Source organism: Myotis davidii, unplaced genomic scaffold (genome assembly GCF_000327345.1).
Source record: "Myotis davidii unplaced genomic scaffold, ASM32734v1 scaffold104, whole genome shotgun sequence".
Classification (NCBI taxonomy): domain Eukaryota; kingdom Metazoa; phylum Chordata; class Mammalia; order Chiroptera; family Vespertilionidae; genus Myotis; species Myotis davidii.
The window spans coordinates 5560556-5574111 of NW_006296625.1; the positions used below are offsets into that span (position 1 = coordinate 5560556).

Below are 13556 nucleotides of genomic sequence, written 5' to 3' on the forward strand. Positions count from 1 at the left end.
CTGTGGAGTCATTAGTTGTCAAAATGACCAGAAGTGGGGAGGTGGGTGAGGAAGGTCTGGAAGTGATTACTGGTTTTTCCTGGGCAGAAAGCAGGGATGCTGGACATCCTGCAGTGTGTGAACAGTCCCACACAATGTAGCATTGCCTTACTTCTCTCAGGGTTCTCACCTGTCCCACTGGTGAAAAATCATGCAGATTTTTCAGAAATCCTATTTATACATTTCTAAGCCTAGAATCTAATTCTGTTTTAACATATACACACTGAATACTCTGAATATTTTTGTGTAGTTTTAAATATTGTGCTTAGTTTGCAACTTTAACAAGTGTTGTGCTCCATTTCAGAAAGTCACATCACCAGCAACAGTGTAGTCTATAGTCTTTGAGCCTTCCCTACAACTATGGCTGTTGATCACAGTGTTTCCATGCAAACCTATAAACATATTTATCCCCTATTTTAAAGTTTAAAGTATAAAGAATGTTGATAATTCGACTGTCTTATTTTTCTTAAATCTAAACTTATTTTGTGCATCTATCCACTCCATTATGTCTTCTTGTAAAGTCACCCCCAAACATTCACACATTAAAATAGTTTGTTATAAATTACTTTAAAAAAATTATTCTTCATTTTGCAGTTAGAACAGTATGTTGAATTTTTGAAACTATCTATGAGCTTTAGTTCAGGAAAGTAAAAGGGATGGTAACAAATATTTGTTATACAAGGTGGGTGAATCTGATGGGGTCCCGTACAACTGCTTTAAGGCCTGGAAGTTTTTCTTTGACCCGGATCCCTCCTGTCGCTGCAAAATGTTTTTATTTCCCCCTTTTCTTTGCAGACAGAAAAGAGCTATTCAGACCACCTTAACATTTTCTTCATCTTTTCAAGTCCCAAGCATACATGATGTGATAGCTTGAGCTCACCAGGTTCGGTATTCCAAAGCCTTCTGGCTATAAATATAATTTTGCATGGCTCAAAGTTAAAATCTACAGTCCCATGGAACCAGCCAAAAGATGGCAGCAGCTCTTCTGTAGTCTTTTCACTGTGGCCTCTCGAGTGCCCCTGACCAGCTGTAGGACTGGTCCTGCTTCAGGATCTGTGGGGCCTCGTGTGTCTCTACCCCCAGAACTGGGGCCTGCTGCACTCTGCATTCCAGCCGTCACACTAATTCACCGAACTAATTAGGCTAAAGGTCCATAAAGGCAGAAATCTGCTGGAGTTTAGTCTCATTCATTTCTTTCAGAAAAACTTGCAAGGAAGCTCCTGTCTGCTTTTGGAACGGGGACAGAATCTCAAAGGCTTGGCATGAAAAACAGTTGAAGGTGCCAACCTTCCAGGCCAAAGATTCTAGTCACAAAGACTCCCAATTCAACCTTTTCCCTTGAGGCAAACTTCAAAGTATGCAGGACCCAAAAAAACCCCTCATCTAATGAAAATAAACCAAGGGATAACACACTTAGCTGAGACTTGCTGAAAACACTTTTCTCCCACCATACCTCAATTCTCTCTGCCCCCAGACTGCCTCATGGTACTTAATTACTTGTAAGGAGGACAAAGGCAGGTTTTCTAATGCTTACTTGCTTCATTCCACTTGGACCCGCAATGTTTTTTGTTTTGTTTTTTACTTGTGTTTAAAAAAATTTGTTAAAACAAAGCTATAGCTTACTATGTGCCAGACACTGTTCTAAGCACTTTAAAATATTAATTCATTTAATTCTCATAACAACCTTGAGAGACACTTTTCTTATTCTTATTTCACAGATGAGGAACTGAGCAAACACTGTTGCCTATTTTCCTTGAGTGGTGGTTTTTCCCCTTTGTTTTATTTTATTTGGTTCCCTTCCCTTCCCTTCCCTTCCCTTCCCTTCCCTTCCCTTCCCTTTCCCCTTTCCTTCCTTTCCTTCTTTCTTGCATTTTCTACATAAGGTCCTAAGAGAGTGCATAATTATGTTTCAGAAACATTTTTAATGGTTGAAAAAAATCAGAAAATGACTAAAGTAGAGATCAGAAGAAAGTATAATCTCAAGACACAATATTTGGAGTTGCCTTTTTTTTTTCTTTTTTGTTTTAGGTGAAACATAAGCCATTTAGGGAAGTCCATAGAATGACACAAATAATACCTCTTGGAGATCCTTTTGGCCATTAGGCTTAATTTAGCAGAATAAAGCAGCGAAACACACCAGAGGTTTAATCTTTTAGGTTTCTCTTGTTTTTATATGATCTTGGCATTGCCTATCCCTCACACTGCCCCCCCACTCCGGCACAACCCCCCCACCCTCCGTCCCCCACCACCATTGCTTACCTCCAGTCTTTTTAGGAGTGGCAAGAGAAGAATAGCATCCTCACTACCTGTGTAAGGGCATTGTTCACACCTCAATGCACACACTCAAAGAGCAAGTGCCCAAATTTGGTGACTACCGCAGAGCGCCATTCACATGTTTTGCTTGCACTTATACAGTACCATTTATCTGGAAGCTTTTGTGATGTTTTGATTAAAATTTAATGTATATTCAGCTAATTGGTTTAGAAAATGACCAAAGTGCTTGCAAAATCTTGAAATTAGTGGCTTGTTAAAATTAGAACTTTCCTATAGGAGCATTTTGAATTTTGCAAAAGGAGAGTATAGAGGAGCAGCCCTTGTTACACAGATCTCCCCTTAATTTCTTTAGGGTATTGAGATTTTCACCAGTTTTATTTTAGAATTCTAAAGCACATGTTATTTAGATTTGGATTATTGTCAATTATCAATTAGTGGCGAGAGGTGTTGGGCTGCTCTCTCTCTCTGAAAGCATTTTTTCCATGCCACTGGAATTGTACAGTAGCCTCCTATTAACAGGGGATGTGGCGGTCTTGTTACTTGGATAAGGGAAATGTTGATGAGAAAGCCCTTTCTGTCAGAACTCTTGGACTTCTTTATAAAATTAATTAGTCCACTTAATGGCCTTAGAAAATGAAGTGTGAAAAGGAGGACCTATGTAAAACTTTCAACAATAAAGATTTTTAAAAATTAAAAAAAGAAAACAAATTGTGGAGTATCCAACATCACTGAATCTTTCAGGGCACTGTGTCTTCTTTGCCTCAGGGTTTTGATTCAGAAGGTTCATTATTATTGTGCAGAACAGCAGTTAGAGAATGAAGGAGACAAGACTCAGACTACATTGCTCCCTGAACCCACTTACCCTGGGATTCTTTTCATTGTATATCCCTGACACAAGCTTGCTTTCTTATCAGCGAGATGCACAAGCTCTGGGGCAGTCTGCCAGCGTTTAAATTCTACTCACTGTATCACCTTGGGCAAGTTCGCTATCTATCTGTTCTGGAGTTTCCTTATCTGTAAAACAGGCAAAATGGTAGGTCCCATCCAACTCATGAGTATTAAATATGCATGCAAAAGAATGCCATGCTTGGTGTTAGCCAACTGCAGTCTAAGGGCACAGGCCCCAAGACTGTCATCATTTCTGACATCAATCGCAAGTTCAGGGAGTTCTCAAAACCAACCCCAGGTTTGATAATGCCATAATTTGGAAGGAGTCACAGACCTCACTGAAAGCTATTACACGTGTGGGTAAGTGCAGGGAAAGGATACATATTAGAACATGCTAAAGGAAGAGAGACATGGGGCAGAGTCTAGGAGGGTTCCAAAGGAAAGCTTCCATTGTCCTCAGGACGAGTCATCCTTCTGGTAGGGATGTGTGACAATACACATGGAGTACTGCCAATCTGGGATGTGCATCAGAGTTTTGGAGTCCAGAGTTTTTTTTACTGGGCCTTCATTACATAGGCGTGATTAATTGAGTGATTGCCCCGGGGTTTGAACAAAGTCTCCAGTACATCCCCCGCAACCCTCACATTCCACCTCTGTCCAGAATTGAATAACATGAATAACAAAGACACTCTTATCACTTGGGAAATTCCAAGGGTTTAAAGATTACTTTTCAGGAGCTAGGGCGGTGATGGCGAACCTTTTGAGCTCGGTGTGTCAGCATTTTGAAAAACCCTAACTTAACTCTGGTGCCGTGTCACATATAGAAATTTTTTGATATTTGCAACCATAGTAAAACAAAGATTCATATTTTTGATATTTGTTTTATGTATTTAAATGCCATTTAACAAAGAAAAATCAACCAAAAAAATGAGTTCGCGTGTCACCTCTGACACGCGTGTCATAGGTTCGCCATCACTGAGCTAGGGACAAAGCCTGGGTCAGGCCAAATTCTTTACTACACAGCCTGGCACAGGGTAAGTACGCTCCTGATGTGTATGACTATCATCATTAATTGTCCTCTGGCTCTGATAAGAGGATTAAAGAACAAACATTTCCCCCACTTCTTTTCTAACCTTTTCTTATAAAAATATACAAGCATACAGAAAAGTATAAGGAACCCTTGTATACCTACCACAAGATCTAACAATTAACATTTTGCCATATTTTCTTTATCTATGCAGATGGTATATGTGCGCATATGTTGCATATATAAGTTATGTATATAATTATTTGAAAGTAAGTTCGAGCTATCAAAACCCTTCACTCCTAAAAAAAACTTCAGCACACATTTGCTAAAAATAACCATAATTACATCTTAGAAAAACTAACAATAGTTCTCTAATATGCAATAGCCAGACTATGTTCTAATTAAAGGGACTATATAGGTTGATTGAGGGATCCAGTTAGCTGCCAGGCTCCTCTTCCCTAGACATCATGCCCATCCTGCCTCTTCCCTGGGGAAAAAACCTAGGGAGGCTCCATGTTTCTTGCTGAGTTAAGTACAAATACTGGTGACCAGCACTCAAGGCTTCCTGAGCACGTGGATCTCTCATTCCTAGCCTACAACATCACACCCCCACAGGCATTTACATGACATTCTCCAGTGCTGACTGTGCTAGGCATGGTCCTGAGTGTTGGATGTTCCCAGTCCATTCCCTTGCTTCCCACCATCAGCTTTTTACTCCAGCCATGGTGTCCCTGTCTTTCTGCACAAACTGTGCACATTGATGGTTGGGCAGAGTCATCATGCCACTCAGGCCTTTAGATATTCCCTGATTCACTGGCCTTCACATTGTGTTCTGTTGGTCCAGCCAATGAGCCTTAGGAACGGCCTCAAAGGGTGAGGTCATGGCCAAGAAAGTGTGTCATCCGCACCCTGAAGGCCCCACCAAGAAAGAATGATTGGTACTTAGTAGTTACTCAAGCAGTATCCTACTGCTTTAAAAACAATGGTTTCAACAGCCATTATCAAAATCCAACCCAATCATTTTACAAAAGAAATGGAAGCAGGAGACAGTGAATGGATTTGCTCAGGTATCTAAAACATGGTTCTGCTAGATGAACCTACTCCAGGAATGTTTCACTTCACATACTTCCTCCGGCCTTTATAAAGGCTGTTACTTGTCTGAAGGATCCTTCAGCTCCTTTCTGACTCACTCATACGTCCTTCAAAAACGGGAGTACTATGCTTTCACCACCATTAAATCTCTCCCCTGCTGCTCAAGATGGTTCTCTTCTCTGGTCTCCTGGAGTCTTTTGTCTGAACTTAACACATTTAACACTTAATTTTATACCCTGCAGTTTTCTGTTCCTTTTTTTATATATTTTAGATTTGCCTCCCTCAGAGATCAGTAATACTTTGAGTGTTGGGAAAACAACGTGGACTTACAATTAGTTCATCTAAACATTCCATAAACATTCATTGAGTAACTACTAAGTACCAGGCACCAGGTAAGTACAGTAAAGATTTTAAGGAAGAAAAACTCCCTGCCTGAAGAGGATCAAATTCTACTTGAGGAAATAAAAAAGAAACATTGTTTTACAGATTCGGACAGAATGAAATAAGTACAAAATTTAGGTCAAGAAAAGTGCTGTGTGAATGCAAGAGGAAAAGCAACTCATTGTGTCAGAGAAGATCAGTGAAATTCTCATTTGCTTCTCTCCACCATGGGGAACAATGTAGACACTCAAGGATTTTACTGCCTCAGTTTTGATGAATCAGTATTAAACTTTCTATTTAAAAAATCTGGAAGTGCATATGGCCAAGGCCTGTCTCATCTCATAAGAACAAAGCCAAAAATGACATCTCTTCTTGGGGTTGCCATTACTTCTCCAGCAAAGTGCTCAGAACACAGTAGCTGCTTAACAGTCGCTAGTTAAATGCAGCTTGTGGGACTTAGTATGTGCTGAATAAACCAGTTTTTAAACCATTTCTCAAATTGAATTCCATCAAAAAGAGTGAATGCATATTTTTAAATCATCTTCTCCTGATTTAAAGCCTACTATTAGAAAACCTTGAAAATTTCCCAGGAGGGAAAAATACACCAATTCTTTTGGAATTCAAAGGCGACTCACCTCTAAGAAGGAAAGGACATCAGATGCTCACAAAGGTCTACCCCAGTTCTGTGATTCCCAACTCTGAGACCCCCTTCCTCCCATCCTCTACTCCCCTCAAATTCTCTTTTACCTGCCAAGCCATTCAAATTCCTCAGGTCATTTTGTGACAGACTGGACTCTTCTAGTCAAAAAGACAGCTGTGTAAGAGCCACAGGAAATACTCAGAACCAATTATTTCCCGGAAGTACAACTGAACTTTCTTTATACCAAGTCCAAATTGTCATTTGTTGGTACTCTGTAACAACCAAGTGAATAATACTTAAAAAGCCATTCAATAAGTTATTTAGTTTCTTGTGGGTTTGTGGCTAACATCTTTCTAAAATGGACTCCATTAGAGGTACAAGAAGGATTTACTGTGGAAGAGGTTAGGCTTCAGTAATGGCTCTTATACATTTGAGAAGTTGAGACAACCTCCCATGCCTGCTAGGATTGGCAACTTAAGGAACAGCACTGTACCTCTAATCAAGAGTGAAGTCCTTGCCTAGCCAGCGTGGCTCAGTGGTTGAGCACTGACTTATGAACCAGGAGGTCACGGTACGATTCCTGGTCAGGGCACATGCCCAGGTTGCAGTCTCAATCCCCACTGTGGGGTGTGCTGGGGGCAGCTGATCAATCATGTTCTCTCATTATTGATGTTTCTATCTCTCTCTCCCTCCCTCTTCCTCCCTGAAATCAATAAAAATATTTTTTTTTTAAAAAAAGAGTGAAGTCCTCTAAAAATTGAGGACAAGGAAAATCTTTTTTCCATGACCTGTTTCAAACTCCTTAACTGTGTAAATGTACATTCAAAATTTTATGGGACAGTTCACTAAAGTTGGAACAAGGTCTTGACTTTTGGTTCAGATTATCTTTTCACAGAATTTAAAAATAGGAATTTCAGGGCATTTGCCTCTCAAAGCCCCTCTCACTCCACCACAATTTGTGGGGCAGTCTCCAGGAAGGATTTGAGGACATCACCTATGATTGTACAAGCAGTTCACTGCTTAACAACAGGGGTGCCATGTAACTCAAAGTCATTATAGATGCAAAGGGCTATTACAACTTTCCAGCACACGCGTTTGGAGAAGGGGATCCTTTTTCTAGCCTGCATAAATCCACTGAAGGGGTAGCAGTGTGGCAGTAATGGGTACCTCCCACCTTTTATGTGTTTGCAGTAAGTACATCCATTCAAGTACTGGGTTATTTTGGTAGCTGTCTGCTTTATAGTAGTCCCTTGTTTTGTCAATGTGGTAATAATACCCATAAATTTTAATAGACACATATCCATGGCCTGCAGAACCCATGTTTGAAATAAAAGTAATGGCATTAATGGACACTGTAAATAATAATGATTTAAAACAGTGACTTCCCAGTAAAAAAAATAGGGGGGAAAAATCACAATTCACAGAAGAAATTCAAATGACCATTAAACATATGAAAAACTCACTTTACTTGTGGTAAAATAAATTTAAAATTAAAATAGTAAGGCATTATTTTTCATTTATGAGACTAAAATAAGGTAAGAAGAGATGTCATTTGCACGCTGTTGACAGAGTAGATGGGCACAATGCCTTTGGCAATAGTCAAATGTACCTTCCCGTTGACATTCTGCTTCAGACATTCCACTTCTAGGAACTTATTTGAATAGAAATATATAAGTAGGCAAAGCTTTGTGCACAAGAATGTTTATTGGCAGTCTCAATGGCAGCATTGCAATATTTGAAATCTGTCTCCAATTACAATTTATTGGTTGAATAATTCTAGATAGGATGTATATTTCCTTCCTTTAAAAATCATGTGTACATGTTTATGTATGCGCATACCTGCATACACACGTATGCATAGTCATAGAGAAAATGGTGTGCAGGGATTACCTCTGGAACTCACGAGTGGGGAAAGGAAAACTTTGACTTTTCCCTTTATTTATTATTGTAATGTCTGATATTTAAAAAAAAGCTACCTGTAGCACCTTTATAATTTTTAAAAAAGTAAGTCTATGGAGTTTATATCCCACTTCTGAATTGGAAGCTAGCCAGCAATGTACCAAAAATTATTGAAGATATTTTTATGAAGTGCTCACAGGATACCAGCTATTTTTCTTGGGGGTAAAAGTGGTTTTCAGTACATATAACCCTCATGAATTAAGGTACATTGCCTAATCAGAAGCAAAGGAAACTGAATGAGATCATTCTGTGTACTAAGGTTGTTATCTGCAGTAGATTAATGCTAGATTAGGGACAATGACACAAAATACAAGCATGATGGAGGGGCCTGTGTTTGTTGATAACCACAACAGAAAAGCATCTGAGGCTCTGAGGAACAACAGCCTTTTGGTAAGAGTCCCTGAGCAGCACAGGCACGATTCACATCCTAAAAATTCGGAAGGTCTTCATCTAAGAGGAATGCCCAGAATTCAGCTTCCCTGAGTGCTCATGCAGTTACTAAACTTCTCAGGAAATGTAAGCGAACAAAAAAATTTATAGTAATAAAATAGCTCCTCTGTTCCCAACCCAGCCATGGACTTCCAGATACAAAAGGCCATCGCTATGGTCTGAATGTTTGTGTCCCTCCAAAGTTCATGCTGAAATCTTACCACTCAAAGATGATGGTAGTAGAAGTGGGGCTTTGGGAGATGCCTAAGTCACGAGGGTGGAACTCTCGTGAGTGGGATTAGTGGCCTTATGAAAGAGATCCCAGAGGCTCCCTGGCCCCTTCTGCCACCTGAGGATACAATGAGAAGTCTGTGATCTGGAAGAGGACCCTCACCCTACTGAATGGCAACCTGATCTCGACTTACAGCCTCCACAACTGTGAGAGAGAAATTTCTGTTGTGTATAAGCTACCCAGTCTGTGATATTTTGTTATAGCAGCTTGAACAGACTAAAATAGACACTACATATACAATTCAAAAGACCAGGTTCAAGTTCTGTTTTTTCTTCTTCCCATGGGCCTGAAGTAAGTCACATACTCTCCATGTCCCTATTTCTTAGCCTAGAAAGAAGCTCTAATAATACCTATGCCAACTCCTTTCTCAGGCTGCTCCAAGGCTGAAATGTGGTCACGCTGGGTAAAGTGTTTTCAAAGCTGCGAAGTTCTCAAAGAATGTGACTCGGTATTATTTTGAAAGTGGGGACTTTTCAAGGATGAGCCTGAGTTTATGGTTTTTCACAAGTTGTGGTTTAGCAGAACACTATCTGTTTATAAGGACTTCAAAAAAAGTGGTGTCTTATTGTTTTATATATGGTAATCATTGCAGGCCACTTCTGGTATGAAGTGTTTTAGATGTGATTCCACACTGGCACTCACAGATGACTTTATTAAAATAGTGGCATTTTTAAATGCCAGAAAATTAAGAAACAATCCTACTTGACTTATTAAAGATACCCTCAGGGCACAGACTGTAGAAATTCTTTACATCTTCTGCAAAAATGAAACACTGCCTAAATTTAGTGAAAACACTAAGAAGCAGATATTTTGCAGGCAAGAGCACCTTTTTATTTTAAACCACAAATAGTCAGCAGGTGGCCACAACTACCTATGTTTCATTAAAATCACATAGACCTAGGTACAAAAGCACCACTGATTATTGCTCTAGAAAAACTGCATGAAAAATTCAAATATGCACAGTAAAAACACCACAGTATGCACAGGACTAAGTTTTTAAAGCGAATGCATGGAATGCTGAATCAATTTTACACACAGCTTCCAATATTAAATTTATTTGACTTGAGGATGATGGAAATCTCCAAAAAGATGTATTATAAGAAGGTAAAATGTCCATCCTTATATATTTTTGTATGCCAACTAGTTGAGTTCTAAAAAATTAGCATTTACAAAAACTTGGTAAAAATAGCTTTTAAAAGTTGTCCCAAGAGGTACATAAAATCAACCCCAATTTTTCATGACAATTCATTCTCCCTCGTTATCTACAGATTCAGTTTTCTGTGCCTGTGGGGGGGAAAAGGGAAAAAAAACATAGTTACTATTAAAACTACTATAAGCCAAATAAAAGTCCACCCCGCCAACACACACACTTTAGAACATCTGTTTTTTAGCAGCTCTACCCCCAAACCTATTTCAGCTCTGGGTGTGAGACAGACAAGGCAGGAATATATTACGCAAACACTTCGCTGCATTTATTGCTTTCTGCTTTTCAAACGACCACAGAAGCTATCCCTACAAGCTCCCACTGCTCCAAAGAAACAGCACCACACCACTATCTAATTCTAGTCACTGCACGCATGCAGAATTTTCTACTGTACCCTTAACTCTCACTGTTTCAATCTGCCCCTTTCCTGACAATGTGCTGGGTGGGGTACCTCTGGAGGTTGAGACACTAACAGTTGAGCGATAGATGTGGATCTGCAATAACATTACAGGCAATGAAAAGAGACATTAAGAACATGCTACCAGCAGCTGAAGGATCCAGCAATTTCTCAAGACACTGATTCAATCAGTGGGAGGTATTTATGCAAAGTACCTCTTCAGCTTTAGTTTCACCATTTTCAGATGGTGCAGTACCTTCCTTTCCAGCTTCCTGCTTCTCCTCCTTCTTCCCTTTAGCACCTTTGTTAATCTTTGTTCCAGGTTCTTTCTAACAGAGAATCGAAGCACAGAGTATGTTAGACACGGTGTGCTGTCAGCTAACGTCAGTCAGTCTCTGTCCAAATGCAAGGTAAAGCACAACCATGGCCAACTCGGTAGCTTTTGGGGGAAAATGGGAACCCAGTTTTTCTGGGCACCAACTGAGTTCTGCGGAGTCTCTGAACATGTAACAGGCTGCTTCGAGCCTACTGGACCTTCCCTTCTGCGAAAACATGATGATTCCCCTCGTGCATTTGTTTGGTGGCCCTCCTCTCCTGATGAAGTGGGAGGTGGTTCTGGCATGGAGAGAACAGCAGCAGCTGGTGAAGGATGAGGCAAAGCCAGGGAAGAACCCAGCACATGAAACACCTCACGTGGGGACATGGGCTTGAGTGACTACAAAGCTGAGAGAGAACTTGAAAATGAAGACCCAGGTCCTTGTTTTAAGACCAAGCCACAGAGGTGAGTGCTGCTTCAGCATCACCTACTCACGCCACAGCACACAGTTTAAAACAATTCACAAGGGACAAGGCTCTGGAGGGCAGAGTAGAGTAGAGAAAAGCCACTTTGGGTCAGTTTCTGTGCTTTAGTTTCCTTATTGGCAACACGGGCTATTTGCACCTACCTCGGCAGGACTGATGTGAGGGTTATATGAGAAAAGCAGTCAGAACAGGGTCTGGCTTAGTATAAGGGCCATATCAATGTTTGCTGGTGTTAGTTATTTGTTAGTATTAGTTAGTATGAGATTATTATGGGTTAGACTGGCCGACGAAGACCAGTGATGTGAAGTCAGAAGCCCTTTCCCGAGGTCCTCCGCTCTCGGCAGCAGTACTGCCCACGGCCAGGCCCACCTTCTGAGCACCGTGGGAACAGCACGCTCCTGAGGAAGCACCAAACCCCCACGGACACGAGGCTCCTCAGAGCATCGTTCGCCGACTTTCTTCGCTGTACTGACCACATGGAAAACACATCCCTGGTAAAAGCATTAAACTGTGCTTTATGCCCGTTGAGAAAACCTGTAGCAGGGGTAACAGGTTTTTAGTCAGTACATTTAGCCTGAAGCATTCAATGTGATCTTTCCTTGGATGACTTTTGGATATGAAATTATAATTTATTCACTGTTTAAAAAGCCGAAGTGGGAGTGGGAGCACCTCTTACCTTAGCAGATGTTTTTCTTGCTTTAGGTTCAGGTTTTGGTGGAGCGGGTTTCTGCAAAGACAAATTAAATTATGCCAATACTGACAAAGGCAACCCTCAGTACAACCCTCACCCCTCCCCTCCCAAAAGAACCCCAACAAAAAAACTAAACACAAAAAGGCTACAAAAGACAACAGTGCATTTTGACTATGATTTTGTTCATTTAAAAAATATTTCGTTCTATTTTCAGCATCAGCTAATAGCATAAAGCTCTCTGCAATTTCATAACTACTTTCATCTGGGTCCTCAAGTGAATGGCAGGTGAGATTTAAAAGCCGACTCATTATTCCCGAGTCCAGAATAGCTCTTTTCTGGGAACAGGTTAAGCTTCTATCTCTGATGTCTGGTACTTCCTTTTATCACAGCACAGCAGCAGGAGGAATGACTCAGGCTCTCGTCCAAATGACTCAATGAATTCAGTCACACTAGCCTTCCCAACAGTCTAGAAGTCACAGCATAATCACAGGCAAAGCCCATCCGGTAATGAAGACTGCTGCCTGGGAAGTATTTCAAAATCATTTCCAAATCCTTTCATCCCTGATGTAGATTTCAAGTTCTGGAGCCAAGCACCTTCTTACTTCCATCGTCTCCAATGCCAGCTCAAGGTGAACAGAATCTCTTGCCCACCCAGATGCTGGCTCACTTTGCCCCTGGAGCTTTCTATTAAGAACACGATTGTAATGACGAAATGTCTACTGTTAGCCCCCAAAGTTTAAGATTTCTCACAGATCGTATTAACCAGAGAGCCCACGAGGCAACTATTTTTCTGTTGCCTCGTATGGTTCTCCTTCCCATTCCTGTGAGCGGTGCCGGCGTGCCCTGTGGCCACGGTCCCCTCCACACAGGGCTTCCATCTCGGCCTGCTTTCCAGGGCCCTGAGAATGGGTGGCACATGAGGACGCTGGGGAAAATAACCATTTCGACCTCTAGTTTTCTATAGCTATTTTAGGAAAAGAATTTCTCTCATTCAGCTAGAAAAAAAATGCATGTACATCTCTCCTGGCACTAGGGGGAAGGGTTTTTAATAGAAAACACAGGCTAGGGTCTCCCCCTGTGGAGAAAAATACATGTTCCTCCCCAAGGCCTCTAGGTACTTCAGGTTCATATTGAATCCGGCCCTTTTCATCAAGGGCATAAAGTAAAATTGTAGACAGTTCAATTCCTGAAGGCTGGCTGTTAGACATGACCTTTCCAATGAAAAAGAAAACTGAGCTTGAAAAGTCAGGAATGTTTTTATTCATCTTCTTACCACTCTAAATCTGTGTCTGTTCCCCAAATACAGCGGCTTGCATGGCCCCCAAACTGTCATGATTTTAAGTTTTATTTTCAGTTTTGATATATTGTATTAATGTATACTTGTTTTCTCAATTTACAGCAAAGAATTTCCCTTTCTGGTATTTCTGTAAGATAGTCCCCCC

The 13556-nt window shown here is 40.7% G+C and overlaps 1 protein-coding gene across 8 annotated transcripts in view; it reads right to left on the reverse strand.

The window, feature by feature from the left end:
- Positions 1-8026: 8026 nt before the first annotated feature.
- The window catches only part of HMGN3 (high mobility group nucleosomal binding domain 3), a 30231-nt gene continuing 24701 nt past the window's right edge, over positions 8027-13556 (reverse strand). The window contains exons 4-7 of one of the 8 annotated variants that reach the window (XM_015569445.1): positions 12100-12150; positions 10838-10951; positions 10633-10719; positions 8027-10305 (exon numbers count right to left, since the gene is read on the reverse strand). In XM_015569445.1, coding sequence (XP_015424931.1) covers positions 10267-10305; positions 10633-10719; positions 10838-10951; positions 12100-12150 — 291 coding nt within the window. In that variant the 3' untranslated portion in view covers positions 8027-10266. Of the gene's footprint in view, positions 10720-10837; positions 10952-12099; positions 12151-13556 lie in introns of all 8 variants that reach the window. The other 7 variants (XM_015569447.1, XM_015569446.1, XM_015569448.1 and 4 more) reach the window with 7 other exon arrangements.